This window comes from Xiphophorus hellerii, chromosome 2 (genome assembly GCF_003331165.1).
Source record: "Xiphophorus hellerii strain 12219 chromosome 2, Xiphophorus_hellerii-4.1, whole genome shotgun sequence".
In the NCBI taxonomy this organism is placed as follows: domain Eukaryota; kingdom Metazoa; phylum Chordata; class Actinopteri; order Cyprinodontiformes; family Poeciliidae; genus Xiphophorus; species Xiphophorus hellerii.
In genome coordinates this window covers 864,223-888,106 of record NC_045673.1, presented here as the reverse complement: position 1 = coordinate 888,106, position 23,884 = coordinate 864,223, and the positions used below count along the sequence as shown (strand labels likewise).

General features: G+C 41.8%; 1 protein-coding gene across 4 annotated transcripts in view; it reads right to left on the bottom strand.

The window, feature by feature from the left end:
* cdh13 (cadherin 13, H-cadherin (heart)) overlaps positions 1 to 23,884 on the bottom strand; it is a 310,128-nt gene that overhangs the window by 125,131 nt on the left and 161,113 nt on the right. For all 4 annotated transcript variants that reach the window (XR_004341798.1, XM_032582655.1, XM_032582639.1 and 1 more), the window contains one exon: positions 3,550 to 3,694. Coding sequence is in view for 3 of the 4 variants with exons in the window: in XM_032582655.1 (XP_032438546.1) it covers positions 3,550 to 3,694 (145 nt within the window). In the remaining variant the exon portion in view is untranslated. The remainder of the gene's footprint in view (positions 1 to 3,549; positions 3,695 to 23,884) is intronic.

Below are 23,884 nucleotides of genomic sequence, written 5' to 3'. Positions count from 1 at the left end.
AAGAAGAAAAAGAATCTAATGTTGATCTAAAGTGTGAAACTATTCAGGGTTGGTAGATAAGTATAAGTATCCTCTGGACTTTCTAAGTACGCTATAAATTTGTAAAAGTAACGAGATCTCCACAGTTTCTAAGTAATAATAAAAACTAAATGTTCCTGTTCTGGAAGAATTTTTTCTGGATTCTAGGTTTGTTCTAATTCCTTTTCTGGGTTGCAATAATAAGAGTCTCTGCATAATAATCTAAAACTGAATCTAATATTGGTCTAAATAGTGAATACTCTACAGTTTCTAAAATATGAGCTAAAGAGTTACTACTAAACTAATAAACTAGAGTCTCTGGATTCCAAGTTTGTGGAGTGAGTACTCCACAGTTTCTAACGAAATAAAATGAAAAACATCAGCATCCTTTCCTGCATGTTTATGGGTCAGCCTTTCATCTTTAATCAGATTTACTGGATATTAAAGGGCAGATTTCCTAATTAATGTACAAACTTCTCATAATGAGAACAGGAAAGATCATTCTGGACCCAGACAAGGTTCTGGACCCAGAATCCCAGTGATGAAGAGCTTAAAGTGACTCTGGAACATCACAGCGTTTAATAAACAGTTAAGCTTCGCTCGGTGTGCAGATCTTCTGTAAATCCCGACTGTATGGGTCAGGATGGCCTGTAGTTAAAAATCTAAACTTTCAGAACCTTTATTATTTAATATGAAGCTCCAATTAATCTAATATAAAACCATTCTCAACGTTTTGAAGCATTTTCAGGAGAACAAGTTGAATAAAGTCTCCAATAATCCTGCCAAAATGTCAATAAATAAATAAAGTCAAAGTAAAAAGGATCGAAATAACAACAAATTTAAATATGAAGAGTGGCTGGGAGAGCAGCGTTGAAGGCAGAAAGGAGCAAAAGAGGAAAAGAAACCAAACAAAGAGTGGAGGAGGAACCAGGAGGGCCTGCCAGGAGGCTGCGGCTCTCGGCTGTCTTTCTTATCAGTTTGCACAGAAATGTCAGAGCGCTGTGACATTCCTCCCTACAGCTTCCCCTGCTGCCCAGCCACCACTCACCACACTGTAACACACACCGCGCTGCTGCAGATAACACACACACCAGCACGACGCAACGCATAACAAGGAGCTTTATTTATTTACTCTCAGGTTTTATTCAATCCAAGTTTTCAGCAAGAAAAAGAACCATTAAAGAAAAGCAACTCTGCAAGACTGCAGAAAAACAGAAAATGACTGGAAGTTGTTTCTAAAATCAAGTTTTACCAAGAAAATATTCTGAAGATTGTTTTCAACTGAGTCAAAAGACCAAAGATGATCATTTCCAGATGTTTTCGTCAGGATTTAAGCTCTTTGCTGTCTCTGGTTTTCATATAATTTCATTTAAAACCTATTTTAATTCTTTCAAGCAAAGTTTAAAAGGAGGTTTTTGACAGATGGTATCAGATTCAGTCCAACATATTAAATGAGTTTTCACTCACTGGTGCTGAATCTGCAGAGGTTCGTTTTCCACAAAGAGCAAATATCTGCAGCGATGAGATCATTCAGGTGTTCAGAAGGTCAAATAAATCATTTCTGATTTTTAGATGAATGAGTTCATTCTGTCTGTTACAGCGAAATACAAACTCAGTGTTCAGATGCTGCAGCAGCTAGTAGTGACTTTTCACACTTATTAATGAAATCAATTTTCTTTTAAAATGCCCCTGAAAACAACAGATGCATATGCATATACTGTATGTATTAAAAACTAAGTACAAGGGACGCTCCGATCAGGCTTTGTGCTGCCGATTCCGATACCGATCATCCATGAGGCCGATCGCTGCCGATCTCTGCCGATCAGCTGTTAGTTTTTTGCTTTAGGTATAAATGATACTATGTTATCTGGCAAAATGGAAAAATTATCTGGCAGTAAATTAGACCTAATTTAGACATAACAGACATATTTTACTACATATCTAAAACCTTTCTAAGTTCCCTGCTGCAGCTCGCTGGGAGAGTTCACCGTCTGGAGGTTCAGCGGCTCCGTCTGTGAAACATCACCTCCAGTAGCGGCGGTCCAACAGAGGGAGCAGAACCAGCGTCTCACGCCGCAGTTATTGTTCGGGTTATTTGTTCAGCTTTCTGTTGCTAAACATGAGTTTTATGAGATAAACTTGCCTGGAACAACATGCTGTTTTCTGACTGTATAAAGTTTTGTTTGTCTTCCTTTGACCTGATCTTCATCTCCAGTTTAATTTGCATGTTTTATGATAGAAGTTTAATGTGAATTTATGACGCTACTAGCTTTGAGCTAACCTGTATTTTGTGCAGTTCTGCTGATTATTAAGGTTAATAAATGTTTTTTGTGGTAAAGATGTTCAGAGCAAAAGCAGGAAGAATATTATGAAACTTGTCTTTATTTTATCTCTTTAATTTACAGTCCTGCATGCAGCAGAAGGATTTCTACAGAAATTATATGAGCAGTGAATTGAAAACCCAAAAGGCATTTTTGAAGTGAATCAAGATAATTGTTTTCTAGGTGAACAATAGGTGCTGGCAGCGAAAAGCAATTGATTTCTTCTAATTTAATCCTCAGCTCCATGTAGTGTAACTATGACAGTAGGAAGCACAGTATGAGCGAGAAGAATAGTTTTCAGCAGGTGGTGAGATAAATCACCACCGTCTCTCCTCTTAAGGCGGCGCGGTGTGGAGTCGATCAGGAGTGAAAAAATCTCCTCTAAAGAGACCAATTTTCATGTCAGGTCAAATGAAACATAAAGACTTGAGCATGAATTGGATATCATTCAGCAGCCAAACATCCCCTGGCTCTGCACCGGAGCCGGGTCGCATGAGCAGAAACTCCCCCACACAGCATGGTGTTAAACACAGGAAGCATTGTGAGCTGGATAAATCTCACATGCTCCGCAAAGAAAGGAACCAAATGATCATTTTCACAGCTTTAAAGAACACACACAATCATGCAAACACAGCCAGCCGACAGGCTCCAGCTTCACTGATTTATTCTACATTTAAAACAGAAAAAGGTTCAGAGAAAATCTAAAGCTAAACCAGTTCAGAAAAACGGCTAAAAACGCACAACAGGTTAATAAAGCCAACAAGATGTCTGACAAAAACTCCATCATCTGCTCCACCTCCAGCTGCTGTGGTTCTGAGTCAAACCAACCTGTTCCCCTCCTGGCCTGTGGGGGCGCTGCACCAAGAACCACTGAAGGAAACGACACAAAAACCTCTGAAGACACTGAGAGCAACTTCCTTCTTCACCAGATGGAAACAAGATGGAGGCGTCAGATTTTAGTGTTGGAGGATTTCTCTTTAGTCTTTGGCTGAAGACCAGGAGCCATTTTTGCTGCTAGCGCTAGGCTAACACGTTCTAATAAAATCTAATCGCACGCTCCACTAAGGCCAGAGAAAATCTGATTCAAACTTCTGGTTAAAGGGAAAGACTGAAGGAGGATTCAGAGGAAATCCTCTTCCTCAGTCCTGCCGACCTGAATGAAACATGGCTGCCCAGTAAAACCAGTAAAACCCTGGAGTATGTGACCGACCTGTGGGCGATCCCTCCAGAACCTCTCCTGTGTAGCGGGACTCCTTGAAGATGGGCCGGTTGTCGTTTTGGTCGATGACGGTGACGACGAGTATGACGGGTCCCTCGATGACGTTCCCAGAGAAGTCTGTGGCGGAAACCTCCAGCTGCGAGGAAGAAAACATCAACAGCTTTTATGAAACATGTTTTTACTGGAACTAGTGCATGTTCCTCAGCGCGTCCCACCAAACAGTCTTCCCTCTGAGTCTCCGATAAAAAGTTTGACCGTCTATAAAGAGCATGACCTTCAGGTTCCAGCGGCTTCCTGAGTCAATGGTGGCTGCCTGATGGAGTAAATATGGACAGGAACATCAAACAAGCTGCATTTGTTCTGTCTGAGCTGCCAGAGTCGGTGGCAGCTGGAAATAATAACCGGATTAGAAATCTCTACAAATTAGGCTCCACATTTACAGACAGCGTTTATTAAAAGGTCAGACATTAAACTAAATATCCTGGGAAGTAACTTCTGGTTTCCTGGTGTCGGCTTAGAGAGATACCACTAAGCTGTGCTGGGTTGACCCGGTTGATCCAGTGGACATGGTCGACCCGGTTGATCCGGTTTATCTGGCTGATCTGGTTGACCCGGTTGACCTGCGGCCTCAGATGCAGCAGCTGCGTGTTAGTTTAATAGAAATGTGAGCCTTTGGCAGCAGAACGGCTGATGACCCAGCAGGATGGTGCCAGTAACCCTCAGCCCTTATCAAACTTCACTGAAACAAAGTCAGCTGATCATTCAGAGCAAATGTTCATGACGAGCGCTGAGCCTGAAGATGGAAACTCTCCTGAGCTTGACAGGAAATGTCAAACCACTCAGGTTTAGGATTCAGAATAGAGTAAAACTGTCCATTACTGTCCCACAGTGGGGCCTTCAGTTGTCACGGCACCGAGGGAAAGCTAAGTGGGAGCATGCAGATTCAAACAAAAGTACAAATAAATAAATACCTTCCAGCCCTTTAGAAACTCCCCTCTGGTCTACTCTGAATGAAATTTCAGAAATAAACTGATTCTCTGTTTAGGTAAATACAATCTGAGCTAGAATAGAAATAATAATAATACATTTAATTTAGAAGCAACTTTCAGAGCGCTAAAGGACAAAGATCTGAAAGCAGCGGAAAAAACCAAAGGAGCCGATTATCAGCTGATAGAAACCTGAAGATCATTATTCTAGAAAAGGAAAAGTGGAAAGAAAATCAGATTTTTATGTCTCTGATCAACAACTATTTATGCTTTTATGGCTTAAACTCAAAGGTCTTTAAACTCAACAGCTTGGTTGAGATGCTGGTCTCTCACAGCGATCAGTCGCTGCAAAGCTTCAACACAAGAAAACGATTTTACATTTCCTAAAACCAGCTGGAAGTTATTGGACTGAACATTCGAGCCACAAATGTTTTAACTAAGCCGTGGGATCCAGTAAAGACAGGCAGATCCTCGGTCTACCGTGGGGTCCTTAGACTGAGCAGAGGAGGAAGTTCAAACCATCTCTTCCATCCATCGTATCAAAAACTCCAACGTCTCTCTGCTCGGCTTTCCAACCAGACAATCTGGCAGAGATTTAAAGAGGAGCAGCAAAAGCAAAGGAGCTGGATTAGCAGAGCTAGCTAACAGCTGATGTCATCATGTTCTGGATGTTGATTTATTAGCATGTTAGCACGAGACGGTCACACAGCAACGGTCTTCAGTCAGAGGCCTCTTTACACTGTAAGACTGGCTGCTACTGGAGCTCACCACTCCTATCGACTCTAAAGACATGTGGACGATAAGAGTTCTGGCAACATTCCACTTCCTACTGGAACAAATAAAGTTTTTCTGTATTAAGTTTAATAAAATGTGGACCTCTCACGTTTCGTTTTTTAACACTTCTAGTTTGATTTGGTGTTAATTGGGCTGCAGAGTTAAACTTCTGGTCAGCTGATAAAAACAAATGTCATAAAAATGTTGCCTCCTCTGTTCTGTTCCTCTGGATTTTACAACTTTACTTTCAACCTGGTGACAATAAACCACCTCAACATGTGAATGTTTGCATTTCTGGTTGTTTTGGGTCAAACTGCTGATGTCATCACAAAACCCTGTCATAAGCCGACATCATGTAACACATGAGAGCAGCTTGGAGGAACAGCCTGTTAAACGACACAGAGATGTGAAACGTGTCGCTCATTTCTCCAAAGAGGCGATGGATTATGGGAGTGGGGCGGCGCAGAGTCGGATAAATAGTCACTATGATTCACAGATTTAATAGATTAGAAAGGATGCTGTTTACATATGCACGGCTCACGCTGTGGCCTTGAACCCAACATTTCTGCTGTTCTGGAGGAAAACAAATTAAAATAAAAAGGGGAAGCAGGTTTGCTGACTAAACAGGACAAGGTTGTCTCTGTGTGGGTTAATAGCTGCTTGTTTGTTGAACGGGTATTTTGGATGTTTTCTCTGCGCTCTGCTAAGCTGCTGCATCCCTGAGGTGAAGCAGGAGACTGACTAGAAATACTGAATGCATTAATTTGAGATGAAGGCCAACAGAGAATCCTTCAGCAGGGAGCTGACAAGGCGAAGGAGGCACAAAACTACGCCCAACATCCACTTTCTTCTTTTCATGTTTATTTTACAATAACGTCCTGCTGTGAAACTCTGAGGTAACAGGAGGAGGGAGCACTGAGGCTTTACTGGGCTTGCTCCGGATCAGGAGTCACCGTTAATTCACAAACTCAACACAATCAGACGACTTTCTTAGAAAACTTTTTACCATTTGGCCTTTTATGATCAACTGAATTTAACTGATTTTTATCAGACCTGAAACGAATGGATCACTGAGCTCTGCAGATCCTGGTGCCATGCTACAGGCTAATAGACTGTTAGGTGAAATGTATATATTATCATATATTTGTTGTTTCCTTTATAACAATAGTGTTTCATATTTGATGTTCCATGATTGTTTTCTTTTCTCTAAACATAAAGACTGTTTCTGTATGTTTTGATCTACTTTATCTCCGTCTTCACAAGAGGGCCTCCCTGAAGAGAAGCAGTGATAACCGTGCTCACGGGGTTCATTGCTCACCAGGACTTCTTCTTCCTTTGAGCTGTTAGATAGCTGACGAATCGTCGCCTTGAAGATATACGACCTGTTCTGTTTTTACTCTGTGTTTTAATGCAAGATAACATGTGTTTAGTTAGTGATTGTCATTTAGCACTGCAACTAAAATGCTTTGACCACACCCTTTAGAGTTGCAGTGCTCTCTGTGATAGGGACTCTGAAGATAATAAAAAGAGAGGAGCGGACAAATGTGTTTCAGAGCGGTCGGAGATTTGTAACTGTAAACACATCTCTGTCCGTTCTCCTCGCGAGTACAAAAGAATCTAACCCTCTTGTCTTTTCTGTGTTGTTCAACTTGTCTTTAATAGGTGTCAAACCTGACATAGACCAAACTATAGAAATATAGACCAACTATACAGAAAATATTCAAAATAGCATATTCTGATCTAAAGAAGTGTGCAACTTAGAAGAGTAAATCAGAAAAATGAGTTTATCTGTGCATACAAGCAGGAACAGACTAAAAACAGCAGATATCAGCTGTGATGTTTATTGGGACCAGTGATGCTCTACGCTCCAACAGCTGCTGGGAGGAAGGATCTGAGCCAACGCTGCTTTGTGCACCCAGGATGCAGCTGCAGCTCTGCAGCTCTACCAGAGGATTGAGGCTGCAGTAAATCCTAAAACTTCCTAACATGATGACCAGTTATCACAGTTTTACCTGCCAGGCCTCAGCGCTGACTTCCTGTTTAAATAAAGGCTAAATATATAAATACGTACCAAATGGATCCTGAAAATCTGAATCAGATGGATCTTGATAAACACCCAGAAGAGATGTGTAATATGGCTTTAATGCTCTTCAGTTGTTTTACTTCCAGATTTGGAGAAATAAGTTACTGTTCATATAGTCGGAGCAACAATTTAAGGCAAATCTTTGAAAGTTTTTTTGCCAAATAAAAAGTATTTTAACATCAGCTTCATCTGGCCCAAACATCAGACCTTTTCTCAAACTGTCAGAGTGGAGCTGCTGGTGTCAGAGTGTTTTTATAAGACATGTCCTTACAGTTTCCCTTTATAGTGTTTACATCATATACATGTTTAAAAAATGAACCAACAACTGTGGATTTCTTAAACCGTTCCAATTTAGTGCCATTTAATTTCTACATTTACAGTAGGAGTTTCAGCGACAGGTTGACCGAAACTGACCGACGGTCACTAAACTGGCCGACGGTCACTAAACTGGCCGATGGTCACTAAACTGGCCGACGGTCACTAAACTGACCGACGGTCACTAAACTGACCGACGGTCACTAAACTGGCCGACAGTCACCAAAACTGGCCGACGGTCACTAAACTGGCCGACGGTCACTAAACTGGCCTACGGTCACCGAAACTGACCGACGGTCACCAAAACTGGCCGACGGTCACTAAACTGACCGACAGTCACTAAACTGGCCGATGGTCACCGAAACTAACCGACAGTCACTAAACTGACCGACGGTCACTAAACTGACCGACGGTCACTAAACTGGCCGACGGTCACTAAACTGACCGACGGTCACTAAACTGACCGACGGTCACTAAACTGGCCGACGGTCACTAAACTGGCCGACGGTCACCGAAACTAACCGACAGTCAGGGTTCACACTGAACTGCAAAGTGTGTCATAAAAATATCCATCGCATTAAATGAACTGAGTCAGCCTGATATGATTGCTGTTGTTTCCTTAGCCGTGTTATCAAATTAATGTCTCTGAAACAACGTGGTTGTGATTTTTATGAGCCAACAGTAAATGCAACACATTTAATGCAACGAGTCATTACAGGCAGCAGATGGGAGGAGAAACAGCTGCATCCCGGATCACTCCTCACACCTTCACTTTTAAACACCGGATATGAGTCCAAACAGCAGATTAGGTGGATGGATGGATGGATGGATGGATGGATGGGTGGGTGGGTGGGTGGACGGACGGACGGGTGGACGGACGGACGGATGGATGGACGGATGGATGGATGGATGGGTGGACGGATGGAGGGATGAAGTCCTCCATCCCTCCATCTGAAGTTTTGTCACAGGAAGTGAGTTTCTTCTTCCTGCTCCATCAGAGGTCATGCTCTCTCTCTCTCTCTCTCCCCCGGCTTTGTCTTTGCTTCGCCTCTCTGTTGCCATGGCGACTGATCCGTATATTTTAATGGCCATAATGACAGACATGCTGCTGTACAAAGTGTTTCAGGAAACCTAACGCGTTGATACATCATCTCATCTTTCCTCACTTGTTCCACCAGCAGATTAAACCTCCTAATGACTCCCCCCCCCTCCCTTCTCCTTCAGTCTCATCCAATGATGTCATATCCATCCTGTCCACTGATTGGCTTACTGACACACTCAATTATGCTGCAATAAAGAGCCTAGGACACCTTTAATCATGCAGATACCAAACTGGGTGACATGAAGTGAAGGTGAGATTTTCACACGGATTTAGTTTTTTTTATTAAAGTTTATTAATCAAGTTATTAAAAATATTGTAATCTCTGAATCCTTCCATTTCCTAACCGTACCATCGACCATTTAAATGTTGGCTTGTTTTTCGTCGTAGTAACAGATTTTCAGGAATTATGAAGGAAAAATTGGTCATAAAATAGTCTTTGTGTTTAGAGCAGATATGAAACATCTGCTGTAAACACAGGATGTTTAGAGAAGAAACAAGTTCAAGCACCACATCACAAAAACTGCAGAGATATAAAATAACAGAGGTAAAAAGTTCTGCACCCTAATAAGAAATAAAATATTATTTTGAAAATGAACCTCTTCTAATCCTAGAAATAACAAATTAAACCAGTTCATGTTCAAAGATAATGCCAGACTAAAGATTCCTCCAGGCCACTGACTGAGTTCCCAACTCTATTAAAATAAGAGATGAAGTTTGTACAGAAACATATCTGACTGCACTGTCATCATTTTGTAAGAGCCAAGGAAATCGACCCGCTGGATTCCCAGAGTACACGAGCGTCCTGACAGGAAGTGAGCGAGAAGCTAAGTGGGTCGTATTCCTCACACGGCTCATCAGCTGCCTGTTAGCAAAATCACGATGCTATATTACCTTCGTTATGGCTCGTGGAAAATTCTTTCTGAAGGTGAAAATTAGCCGCTTCTCTGTGTGTGTGTGTGTGTGTGTGTGTGGGAAGAGATGGTGATTTAATTTGGAGGGAAATGAGTCCCTGAATGCAGAAGGAATTGGAGAAGATTGGCCCTGGTCACGGTGGATTGGTGGCAGTTAGAGGTGAGACGTCTTTGTTCGATGTTTCTAGGATTTTTCCTTCATTTGTCGTCTCAGAAGTTCAGAAGTTGATGTGAGAATATCGAACATCAACAACTGCAGCATCATTCTGCTCTATTATATCAAACTATACGTCTATAGTTTCCTGTTTGTGAAGTGAGATAAAATTAGCCTTATGGTTGAGGAGTTCTGCCTGTCATCAGGTTTAAATTGAGATTTTCAGATATTTTTTCACTCACTGCTGCAGTCTGAATAAATCCTGCTGCAGTCTGAAACATTTTCACCAACAGCATCATCAATACTTTAATAAAAAACATGGTCTATCAAGTACTGGGGTGCAGAAAATGTCTGGTTACTTCCTGTCCCTTCTCCATTGTTACTGATCTAAAGAGCCATGTTCTTTACAGAGTCCACTGGTTTCACTGGTTTCACTGGGTCAGGGATCAGCGACCTTTACAGAAGAGCCTTTTCTCCCTTCAGTCCAGCTGAAACAACCTGACTCTGAAACAAAATGGCTGTTTATATAATATTTACAATAGGAAATATGTTTAAATGTAATTTTGTTTTGATGCTTTATGCCAGGGGTGTCAAACGTACGGCCCGCGGGCCGGAACCGGCCCGCTGAACGATTTAGTCCGGCCCGGTGGCTAAATGCATTATTATTATTCAACAATGATTATTGAAAAAACATGTACTTCGTTTAATTTAAAATCTGCAATTCCTATATTATCCACGAGGGGCGCTGTGTTTTATTCAGAGTGGACAACATGATGCAACACTGCATCGGAACTAACAGCAGATGGCAGCACTGAGCTTCAGGTCCTGTAAATTGCTTTACCAGCTTTTTACTTTGGCCCTGGCAGCCTCATCAGCGAAATGTCTTTGTCAAAAAAGAGAAAGGTAGACACAGAGTGTCGGATTTTTCAAGAAAAATGGACTTCTTCTTATTTGTTCACGGAGGTGAATGGAAAACCCGTGCGCCTTGTGTGCCTGCAGCAGGTTTCGGTGCTTAAGGAATACAATATTCGGCGCCACTATGAAACTCAGCATGGCGAAAAATACAAGCACTTTAACGGAGAACTGAGAAAACAGAAGATAAATGAAATGTTGACGGGTCTGAGGAAACGGCAATCTGTTTTCACCCGGAGTCCAGAGGCCAGTGATGCTGCGGTGAAAGCCAGCTAGCTAACTGCTAGCCAAATAGCGTTAGCATCAAAGCCTTACTGTTCGTCAAGAACTGCATGCTGAAGGCTGCCGAAATTGTGTGTCCTGAGAAGCGACAAGCTTTTGCCAATATTAGCTTGAGGAGAAAATACCGTGGCAGACAGAATTTCGGAACTATCGGCAGATTTGGACAACCGACTCAAACGCAAAACGGAGTCATTTCTCGCATTTTCTGTTGCAATTGATGAGAGTACTGATATTGCGGACGTCTCTCAACTGGCCATATTCGTTCGTGGAGTTGACGAGACGTTGACTGTCGCAGAGGAGTTTCTTGAGTCGGTGCCCATGACCGACACCACGACAGCTGAAGACATTTTCCGCTCCGTTGTTGGAGCGCTGGACAGAGTCGGGGTGGACTGGTCCCGCGCCGTAAGCCTGGCTACTGATGGCGCGCCGTCAATGATTGGGAAAAAAGACAGGTGTTGTTACAAAGTTCAGAGAGAAAGTACAAGCTGCAAATAAAGGGGGTGAGTTTTGGACACTTCATTGTATTTTGCATCAGGAGGCATTTTGCTGCAAGTCGTTAAAAATGGATCACGTCATGGAGGTGGTTGTCTGAACTGTTAATTTCATCCGAGGCAGAGCTCTCAATCATCGTCAGTTTGACAGCCTTCTCAGTGAATGCAGCATTGCCCATGGTCTACCATACCACACTGAAGTTAGATGGTTAAGTAGAGGTGCTGTGCTGAAGCGCTTCTTTGATCTACATGGGGAAATTGGACAGTTCATGGAGAAGAAAGGTAAACCTGTTCAGGAATTACAAAGCCCGCTATGGCTGCAGGGCCTTGCATTTATGGTTGATATCACAGGACACTTGAATAATCTGAACAAAATGTTGCAAGGACGCAAAAAAATTGTAACACAGTATTATGACGCCATATGTGCATTCAAGTCAAAGCTGACGTTATGGGAGACGCAGATGGCAAGCGGGGACCCTGCTCATCTTCCCTGTCTAAGAGATGTGTGCGCAGCAAGCGTTAACCGTGATGTGAAACGGTACAAAGATACGACTTCAAGGTTGCTGAGTGAGTTTGAGAAAAGATTTCAGGTATTTAGCGAACTCGAGACAGAATTCTCAGTTTTTTGCTCACCATTCACAGTAAGAGCTTCTGATGTTCCCGTTGACATGCAACTTGAAATCATTGATTTGCAGTGTGATGTGGAATTGAAGGACAAATTTGCATCAGTTGGCTTGGACACATTTTACAAGTATCTCCTACCAGGATATCCTAAACTGACAGCACTGGCTGTGAAAATGTTGTCCATGTTTGGGACTACCTACCTTTGTGAGCAAATTTTCTCACTAATGAATATAAATAAAACAAAGCTGCGCTCAAAGCTCACACATAAGCACTTAAATGAGACTCTGAAACTGGCTGCTGCTCAGGACATGATGCCTGATATTGATGTACCTGTCCAGGCTAAAAGATGCCAAGTTTCAGGGGCAAAAACTGAGTAAAACTAAATCCTATGGAATGTTACTGTCAACGTTGCACTATTAAAAATTACAGCTTTGAATATTTGCTGAATTAATTCTGTTAAAGTTAGTGCTAGTCAGTCACAGATTTACAACAAAAGAGTTTTGTTGAGTAAAATATTTCTCATGCATGCAATATATGTTATGTATGTAAGTTTTTCTATATGTATACATTTTATGCATCAACAAGAAAGGTGACAAATGTACTTAATCAAATATCTGTTTAAAGCAGCTGACACTTAAGATTTCAAATGTGTGAAGCCAGACAATTTGTTCAAATTGATTCCCAGATGTGGAAAATTGATTTTAAATCATTAATTAATTTGATAATTTTGGCGCCGGCACAGCTGGCTGCTTGCAGACGCAGCTCCCGTTGTGTGTGTTAATCTGTGTATATTTGCTGTAACCGATTAAGGATCCGTGCTTAAAGAACCCATAGATCATCAGTTAAGCTTTCCATAATGGCTGGATGTGGTTCTGTCGCTGTTCTCTGCGTTCTTCTGCTACTTTTTCTACTCTTTGTTACGGAGAACCTCGCCGAACGGAGTAGCGGCATTGTTTACGCGCGTGAACAGCTGATTGCGCTGTGTAAGCCTCCGCTGCTGCCAGTAGACAGGCCTGTGGTCCCAGAGGAGCTACGGAGGAGACGCCGGGGCTGCAGGTCTGGAGTTAAACGGAGGGAAAAGAGGAGACGGCACAAACCAGCGGTACCGATTATTGTGGGGAACGTGAGGTCTCTGGGGAATAAGACAGACGAACTCACGGCGCTGGTTAGGACCCAGAAGAAGTACAGGGAGTGCAGTATCCTCTGCTTCACGGAGACCTGGCTGCACTCGCTTATTCCGGACTACAGCGTGGAGGTCCCTGGATTTTCCTTGGTGCGGGGGGACAGGGACTTTTCCAAGAGTCGGAAGAAGAAGGGCGGCGGGATTGCACTTTATGTGAGTGAGAGGTGGTGTAATCCCGGTCATGTTAACGTGAAGGAACAGATTTGTAGCCCGGACATTGAACTTCTGGCTGTGGGAATGCGGCCGTATTATTTACCGAGGGAGTTTACGTCCGCCATTTTGATCGCTGTTTACATTCCCCCATCAGCTGATGCAGCGGTGGCCTGTGACGTCATCAGCTCTTCCGCAGCCAAACTCCAGACTCAACACCTTTAACCATGCCTCATTGGACAAAACTCTACACAACTTCCAGCAGTATGTTGACTGTCCCACCAGGGAAAACAAAATGCTGGATCTCCTGTATGCTAATGCCAAAGATGCATACAGCGCCACAGCCCTGCCCCCCCTTGGCAGGTCGGACCACATCTTGGTAAGGATGACTCCCAAGTATGTCCCTCGAGTGAGTAGGCAGCCTGTGAGCATCAGGACGGTGAGGAGGTGGACACAGGAGGCAGCTGAGGCACTGCAGGACTGCTTTGGGTCGACAGACTGGGATGTGCTCTGTGGGCCTCATGGGGAGGACATCGACAACATGTCTGACTGCATCACGGAATACATCAGATTCTGTGAGGACACTGTCATGCCAGCCCGGACCGTGCGCTGCTTCTCCAACAACAAACCCTGGATTACCAGTGACCTGAAGGCACTTCTAAACAAAAAGAAGATGGCTTTCAGGTCTGGAGATAAGGAGGAGCAGAGGAGAGTCCTGCGTGAACTCAGAGAGACACTGAGGACATGCAAGGACAACTACAGGAGGAAGCTTGAGTCCAAACTCGAGCAGAACAGTGTGAGAGATGTGTGGAAAGGAATGAAGCAAATCACTGGGTTGAAGGGGAAAGACACACAGACATCTGGGAGCCTGGATAGAGCAAACCAGTTTAACCAGTTTTTCAACAGGTTTAGCTCACCTCCTGCTACTCCCATACCACCACCATCCCCCCACACATCCACACTGCCCCAAGTTGTTCAAACCACCTACCGGCATTCTCCTGCACACCACCTCTCCTTCAGCCCCCCATCCCCCCTTTCCTCCCCCATCTCCACTGCAAACAACAACACCTACCCCCAGCTAACGGTGACTACAGGCCAGGTTAAGAGACAGTTGGAGCGATTACACCAGGGGAAGGCTGCAGGACCTGATGGCATTACACCACGGATCCTGAAGACCTGCTCCGGCCAGCTGGCCCCGGTACTGGCACACATGTACAACCTGAGCTTGAGGCTGGAGAGAGTCCCGCTGCGGTGGAAGACATCACATGTGGTTCCTGTTCCCAAGAAGCCAAGGCCATCCGACCCAGAGGACTACAGACCAGTTGCTCTCACATCTCATGTGATGAAGGTCATGGAGAGACTGGTCCTGGCCCAGCTGAGGCCTCAGGTGAGGATGTTTCTAGACCCCCTGCAATTTGCCTACCAGCCCCACTTAGGAGTGCCGTCACCTTCCTGCTGCAACGAGCACTTTCGCACCTGGATGGTGGAGGAGACACTGTGAGAATCACATTCTTTGATTTCTCCAGTGCCTTCAACACCATCCAGCCTCTGCTGCTGGGTGAGAAGCTGCGGAGGATGGGTGTCGACGACTCAGTGATCTCCTGGGTTACTGACTACTTGACAGGCAGGCCACAGTTTGTCCGTCTGGGCAGTGTCCTGTCTGATGTGGTGGTCAGTGACGTAGGAGCTCCACAGGGAACTGTGCTTTCTCCCTTTCTCTTCACCCTGTACACCACTGATTTCCAGTACAACTCTGAGTCATGTCACCTACAGAAGTTTTCTGATGACTCAGCGGTTGTCGGGTGTATAGGGGATGGAGGGGAGGGGGAGTACAGGACACTGGTGGACGGCTTTGTGGAGTGGTCTGAGCAGAATCACCTGAGGCTCAACATTAGTAAGACCAGAGAGATGGTGATTGACTTCAGAAGGAAGAAGATACCTTCACGGCCACTGAAGGTCAAAGGGGAAGTGGTGGAGGAGGTGGAGGATTACAAATACCTGGGAGTTGTAATCGGCAACAGACTGGACTGGGCATCTAACACTGACGCTGTGTGCAGGAAGGGGATGAGCAGACTCTATTTTTTAAGGAAGCTGAGATCCTTCAATGTGTGCAGCAAGATGTTGGAGACCTTTTATCACAGTGTTGTTGCCGGCGCCATCTTCTTTGCTGCTGTGTGTTGGGGAAGCAGCATCAGAGCCAGCGACTCTAATAGACTGGACAAAATCATCAGGAAAGCTGGCTCTGTACTGGGACTAAGGCTGGAGTCCCTGGAAACTGTGGTGGAGAGGAGGACACTGAAGAAGGTTCTGTCTATTATGGACAATAAGCAGCACCCTCTCCACCACATAGTGGACAGACAGCGGAGCACCTTCTCACATAGGCTGCTCCAGCTCCGCTGTCGTAGGGACAGATACAGGAAATCCTTCCTGCCACAGGCCATCTCACTGTACAATAAAAGCTAAATCATTGTTCTGCACTAATCAGTCCGATTTTGCACAACTGCACTGTGGCACACTTGCTGTACATATATTTACATATACAGTACAGACCAAAAGTTTGGACACAACTGTGTGTCCAAACTTTTGGTCTGTACTGTACATATCTGCATTTTTTTTTAAATCTTTGCAAGGACTGCTCTTAAGTTGCTTTTTATATTAACAGCATTTCATATTTTTACAATTTATAGCATTTTATTTTTAATTTTTATTTTATCTACAACTACTACTCAGTGGTAGTTGTTATTGTGTCTTGTCTCTATGCTGTAACTGCAAAGTAATTTCCCTCCTGGGATGAATAAAGTACTTCTATTCTATTCTATTCTATTCTATTTTATTATCTGTTTGATGTATTATGTCATGCAGGACAGTGTTTTTAAGTTCCAAAAACTGTGAATAAATGTTTTGCAACATTGTACAATCACTGTGATCAGTTATTATGCATAATGCACTTACATAAATGTAAAAGTATTGTTGAAATTGCACATGCTTTTCTTAAAAACTCTGAGCTTTTTCATAATATATTTTGTAAAAGTGAAATTTGTTTAATATAAAAATCAACAAGTGCACTTTTACCAGTTCTATTTAATCTTGCAATGAGTTTACTTGTGTGGCCCCCTTGAGATCAGATTAAGCTGTATGCGGCCCCTAAACCAAAATGAGTTTGACACCCCTGCTTTATGCAGTTTAATGGGAAATTCAAAGGACATAAAAAACAACCTGCACACAAACAGATTACGTAAAAAGTCATTCCTGCCATTATTAGTGTAACTCTGTGGAAATGTTATGCAGAAATTACATGAAACACTTTTCAGGCAACCAGAGATGATGTTGGTATGTATGTTTTAACTTATGTTTTTGTAACAGAAATGTAAATTTCTTTCATATATTTTTTCTCCTATAAGATTGTGTGAATACATGTTTGTAACATAATATAATTTACAAATATGCAGCTAATGTTCATCTAAGTACTTAATAACTTTTATTAAGGTCAGTACGTTTGTTGACTGAAGTAAGGACTTTCATTTATTTTATGTATCTTTGATGATAGTTTCAGATTTTTGACCTTTGACTCATTTAGAGACAAAATGAGTGGATCTGTTTCACTGAAGGAAATACCTCCACTCTGGTTTACAGTCATATTCAATTCATTACAACGTGTTGCACTGAGGCTCATTTATCAGGTTAAAGTATCATTTGGAAATAATCTTTGCCATATCCAAATAAAAACATCAGCGCTCTTTAAAAAGCTTCTCAATCATCCACGATTTCTGTCATTTTAAAATCCAAACATTCTTTCTTTTCTTTCATTCCAGAATAATCTAAAAGTCCCTGAAAGAAATGTGGCAGAAAGTCACCGAGGGCTAAACGATGGAGGCGTGATCTGAGGACACTGAGCGCTCGCTTCGCTGCTGCGAAGGTGGAGACGACGAGGCGGCTTCATCACAGCCTGAAACAAAGGCAGGAACAGGATGAAAAGAAGAAGTCATGCATCTGGAGGGACCTCTGCTGCCTTCCTGGACCTGCGTCTCATTTCACATTCACTCAGAGTCCGTCTCCTCCTGAGCCGATGGACCGGCTCTGATGGACTGAAAGGTTTTCTGCCTTCCTGCCGACTCCTTTAGATTCCAACTAAACCGCTCTGCAGTCACTTTATGGTGCAGAGCGGCCGACGGCTCCGAGCCTCTGTGAGCTGAAACCCGGGTTCTGACCCGACACACCGACCCTCCTCACAACCAAACCAAATCTCTGAAACACTTTCAGAATCAACTGGAGCCGCAAAATATGATGAAAATCAAATAAAACACACAATGGTAAATCTCTCAGATGTATAAATACTGACATTCAACTTCAATCAAATCCATTTAAATAAATGTATTTTTGCTTAATTTAAATTATTACAGCCAGAACTTTAATGTGTTAGTTTTAATTAATTACATAGGTTCTAACCTACTTTAGTTTTCATGTTTCTGGTACGCCCATAAACCAGACGCACAAGCAACATCCGCTAACAGCAGTGAGTCAATCTAAAAGTTTATAGACCTAATTTGATCCCAAAGGTCTTCCTGTTGCAGTAATAACGTGTTTTAAATCCCGTCCTCTTTGCAGTTGCTCCACCGCCATGTTTGCTCAAAAGTCGACAAACGTCCAATTATTATCAGCGTCCGCTCCAATATCAGGACATCAAACTATTTACATGTTAATCAGCAGACTAACCTCGAAGGATGATGAGCATTGAAAAGAAGAAGAACATTTACTCACAATAGTAATAAATCTGCTTTCAATGACTTCTGGAATCCATTTTTTATTTACTTCAATCTAAAGAGACACCTGAGGCCAAAGCTGCACAAATTTGAACATAATAAGCAAAATTAAAGACGGGAAAAAGAAAATGAGATTCTTCCTTCTGTCTTCTTGTTTTCCTCCAAAGTTTCTCTGCATAATCTCTAATTTAGAGTGGAAAATGTTATGCTTTTGTTGTGGTATTTTATAACTCTATAATTTGATCCTACAACCACAGCGGGTGGAAATTTTGTTCCATTTAAAACAGGAATTAAATAAAGAACAGTTCAGGTCAGAGAGATTTCAGAGATTACATTTCGATGAATGAAATGTAATCTATCCTAGCATAACAGTTAGGATTGCAGCTGTGGTTGATGAAACGGGCAAAGTTGCCACATTTGGTAGACTACGATGTGGTAACATGATGTAAAGTTTATAATGTAAAAATAATGTCAGCGATTTATGTCATTTAGATAAAACAAACGGCTGAAAGCAGAAACTGCAGCTTTAATGAGTCCAGCAGAAAAACAACAAAAATCTGAATAAAGACACAAAACTTTAAGTTTACTGAGGTTCAAATCCTTCCACAGTTTAACACTGAGCTGTTCACACAGAGAGGAAATGATAGTTTGTTTTTCTTGCCATCCTATTGTTGAACAGTATGGAATTGATTACAGTGTAATTAAAAGCTGTTAAATCAATGAAATGATTCAATTAAATTTAAAAATGAAAATCTAAGTTTCTATTTTGGGTTTTATATTTTGGTTAATCTAGAAGAGTCAGAGCCGCAGCAGACATCAACCTCTCCGAGTCAGAGGCCGAAGGCAGCATCGTCCTCATCAATTTATCAACAGATGTGTTCCCTCAGTGAGCTGAGTCTCTCTTTCAGCTCGGAATGAAGAAAGAGCCTCACTTCCCTCATTCGTTCAGTGTTTGCTGCTGATTAGCTTCACACAAATTCATCAACAGCTAGCTGCTAATTGACTTCAGCAGAAAAAAACTCGACATCCTGGTTTTCTGGGGACAGAAAGCAGCCTGTCACCAGAAATATCTCAGGTCTTATGAGTATTAACACGACTGCCAACCTCTTTCTGTGACACCCACCTCTTGCTGTCCAAATAAACCTCGAGTCAGGAAGGAAAAATGACAGAAAACGTTAATATTTTTTCCAGTAGGATAAAACCCAAACATGCAGCTTTACTTCCTCCATCGTTCTCCATCGGCTGCTGAAACTGAAGAGTTTATCTGTCGGTCACATGAGGCTCATAATCATCTCTTCGCCACAGGTCTGTTTGTGCCTTCAGTGGCTTCCTGGTAACCTTTTCTACACTGAAATAATTCAGCCTGATGGTCAAAAACAATAAGAAATCCACAAGTTAAAATATATGAATTAGTTGAAGTGATAATTATTATTCAGTTACTCATTTCTGATAAAGGCAGGATTTGTAAGCCCTTGATAGCGCCGATAGGCTCCAGTTTCCACTATGCAACACAGACCTCAGGTTGTTGCTTCATGTTTAATCCCGACTTCCTTCACGCCGCTGCTGATATAAAATGCAAACTTTCTCCCTTATTCCCCATATAGATGTACTTTTCCTGGACTACTTCCTTCTAACTTCAAGATCAGCAACTTCTGAGATGGTGCAGCAGGACGAGCTGAAAAATATGCGACTGCAAAATATGGAGAAGCTTCAGTGATCCACAGAGAAAAAGGAAACAAACACAATCAGTCCAAACCCACTGCAGCCTGAAGCCTGAGAAAACCTCATCATTACTGGGAACTAAGGTTGATATTTTGTGCTAACCGACTGTTAGCGCTGAATGTTAGCAGTGAACATTAGCAATGAATGTTAGTGTGAACATTAGCCATGACTCTTAGTGATTAATGTTAGCTGTGAATATTAGCAGTGAATGGTAAACATAAAGATTAATGTTAGTGTCAATGTTAGCATGAATGTTAGCGTCAATGTTAGCATGAATGTTAGCATGAATGTTAGTGTCAATGTTAGTGTGAATGTTAGCATGAATGTTAGCATGAATGTTAGCGTGAATGTTAGCGTGAATGTTAGCTTGAATGTTAGCGTGAATGTTAGCATGAATGTTAGCGTGAATGTTAGCATGAATGTTAGCGTGAACATCGGCTGTAGAAGATTTCACATCCAGAATATTTGGGTTGTTGGTTTTTTACTGCAGGCAGATTTGATTCAGTTTATTTTGATAATCCAGATTAATTTCTAACGGGAGGCGTAATCCCCACAATGAATCATCTACTTTGCTAATCTCAAGCTTCTCAGGGTTTTTCTCACCTGACCTGTTCAATAAATGTTGGAAATTGTTTGTTCATGATCATTTTATGTTTTACTAATCTGGTAATTATTAATTATCATTAATTCATTACATTGTTTGTCATTTATCTCTTTGTTCTTATATTTCCAGACTGTGAACAGCTTAACCTTCGACTGTTGGAAAGTTACCTTTGTAGCACCTGCAGCATTCACTGTATGCGGTGAATATTATTTTTTTACGACACATGTTCATAATTTGAAGTCACAGTGTGAAAATCTCTCCGTCTCCCAGGGAAATCGGTGAGGAGTTTTTCCTCTCAGTTTCTGAAAACACTTTTTCTTCCCTACTCGTCTAATCAGCTCTTCTTGGAAACACCCTGTGGGAGAGGAGGCTGTTAATCCTGCGCCCATCTGCTGCATCCAGCTTCAAACACTCAAATTCTTCCACTGTGATAAAATGAAGCTGTGGATTCAGGCCCTCAAGATGCGGCGCAGCTGCCAGTACCGGCTCCCCCAAACTCAGGCTCTCCCAGCTGTTTCCACAGGAACTCCCAGTTTCCTGCTCACCACAAGAGTTTCAGAAAGGAAAGCAAAACTTTATGGTACTAAAGCTGAAGTAGTTTTATAAAAATATCTTTAATAACCTTTGGGCTGAATCAAAGCTTTATTCAGAGAATCTAACAATGCTCACAAACTTAGAGCCAAAGATTTCAGTGTCACTTAATCCACCAGCCGTTCAGCACTTTGTTCTCTTCCAATGAGATTTAAATCCCATATTACTGTAAGGTGTTTTAACACTTTAATAAAACAGCATTTTTAATGTGTGTGGTGATGCAGCAAAGCATTCTGGGAAGTTTAACTGAGGCAGAGAATCAATGAAGGCGTTGCAGTCGCTTTAACACTCCATCAAATGTGAGGGGAGACATAAAAAACAGATATGATCTTAGTAAATAATGATAAATACTTCCTTCTCAGCATATTACCAGCTATTGTTACGGCCTCAAACGTTCATATTAGTGCATAATTTCTCTTCTGTGATTTAGAAAATTAACCTGCAACAGCTCACCTTTTACCTTAACCTGGGCAAATCGGCACCCATCTGCTGCATCCAGCTGAAATTATTTACCGTATTTTCCATTTTTAAAGTAAAATAAATGTTTTTATAAACTGGAAACGTACATATATTAGCCGCACCGGGCTACAAGCCGCTGGTCTCTCTGCCGCTCTCGGTTTTCCACAAGGACACAGCAGAGGGAGTGTCCTAATAAATCTGCTGGATTTATTAGGACGCAGCCCAAACCGTGGATCCGTTCACGCAGCGCTTACACGCAGCGGCTCCATGTCCCTCCTGTACGGCCAGATCCACGATCCACAGCCTTCAACTTAAAAGCTGCATCTTTTTCTTCCTGTGGTTCCCATGATGAGGGGGATGAGTTTGAAAACATTTCTTCTCGTTCCTGCTGCTAGCATGAGCTTGTTCTAAATGAAAATCAGCACTTTCTTCTTTGATTTCTAATTTTGACTTCCAATGATTCCCTTCCTGCTAAAGAGCCCCCTGGTGGCTGAAGAAAAATCCACAGAAAAGTTGCACCAGCTACAAGCCGCCTGGTTCAAAACGTGGGAGAAAAGTAACGGCTTATAGTCCGGAAAATACGATAATAATAATAATAATAATAATAATAATAATAATAATAATAAAATCCAGTAGTCTCACAGCAGCATTCAAATATGCTGCATTAATATATTTGGACATACAGTATTTTAATGTCCAAATATTAAAATATGTGGACATGTCTGAGGAAAGAGGACTTTTGGTCACCCTAGCTGACATTCTGCTCTTATGCTAAGCTAACTCGATGGCATCATGCTCTTATGCTAAGCTAAATCGGCTAACTGTAGTTAGTTCATATTTTAGGACCTAAACTTGGAGCCTTCTGCGTCTTTCCATCAGGTTTTCTGCTCCTCATCCTCTCCTCTTCATCTGGGAAACATGAGGAAGAAAAACTGCAGCTGAAAAGCATGAAGTCATAAAATAGAGAATGAAGGCTCAAGAGTTTGCTTCAAGTATACTATCTGAATTGAAACATCTGATAAAGTTGTTGCCACTCTACATTGTAGAACATTTTTCTCTGTTTCTCTGGAGGCGATGACAATGATTTCTGAGAGCCCATGTGAAGCTGAAAACCTTGAAAGTATTTTATATTTGCCTCAGTCTTTTTATAATTTACAACATATGACGGCTTTATTGCTCTGTTTCGCAGCATGTTTAGTACATTTGTGTTTTAAATGCAGACTGTACATTAATTTTTCATATCTCCTCGTCTACTTGCTGATTCTCTCGTGTCCCAATCTTGATTTTTGTTCTCCAGTTTACTTTCCTCTGCAGCAGTTATTGATTCAAAAACCCCAAATCAGCATAAATTCACTAAAAACACATAAAGGAAAATTACATTCTTGTCTTGGATTACTGGGATGTGGATTTCATTTTAATGTCTCTAATCCCAGAGTCACACATTCAAAATGGTTTTCATTACATCAAAAGGAATTTTTCTATGACTACCAAATTACAGAAGGCATATTAATATTAATATAAATCTTAGCCCCTATTCAAACATTTATATGAACAGGAAGTCAGTAAGAGATGCAGAGACAGAACAGCAGGTGAACCGAAGGTAAAAAGATAAAACAAATGGTCAGGATATCCATATTTTAGCCAGGCATGTAGATAAAAATAATCCTGTGTGTGAACTTTGAAAGGCCCTGAAAGTGACACAAAGTCTCACAAAGCATAAAGCGCACACACACACATACCCACGCACACACACACACACACCATCGACACAGCAGACTTCACCTTCACACTCTTTAGCACTTAATATTTTAGTGTTTTTTAGTATTTTTAGCTCTTAGTAATGTTGATCTGGTAATTGTGTTTATCTAGTAATCTAGTGTTTTTGTAATATATTGTGTGAACTGTAGTGTATGTTGTGTGTAATGTCTTAAGCTGCTGGGACTTTGAATTTCCCCTTGGGGATTAATAAAGTATTCATCATCATCATCATCATCACCTGGTTCATCACTTCCCCCTGAAGGAAAACTGGGCTGAAGTTCATCCTCATCTTCAAGTTTTCTATGTTCTTCATTTAAACATTTTTAATAAGTGTACAAAGCTACTTATTTTACATAATTGTTTTTGCTCAAAAATTTGAAGGAAAACCAGAACAATAAACTGTTTCCACTGGAATTTATTGTGTTATTAGTTTTATACGGTTTGGTTATTTTAGACACACGTCTC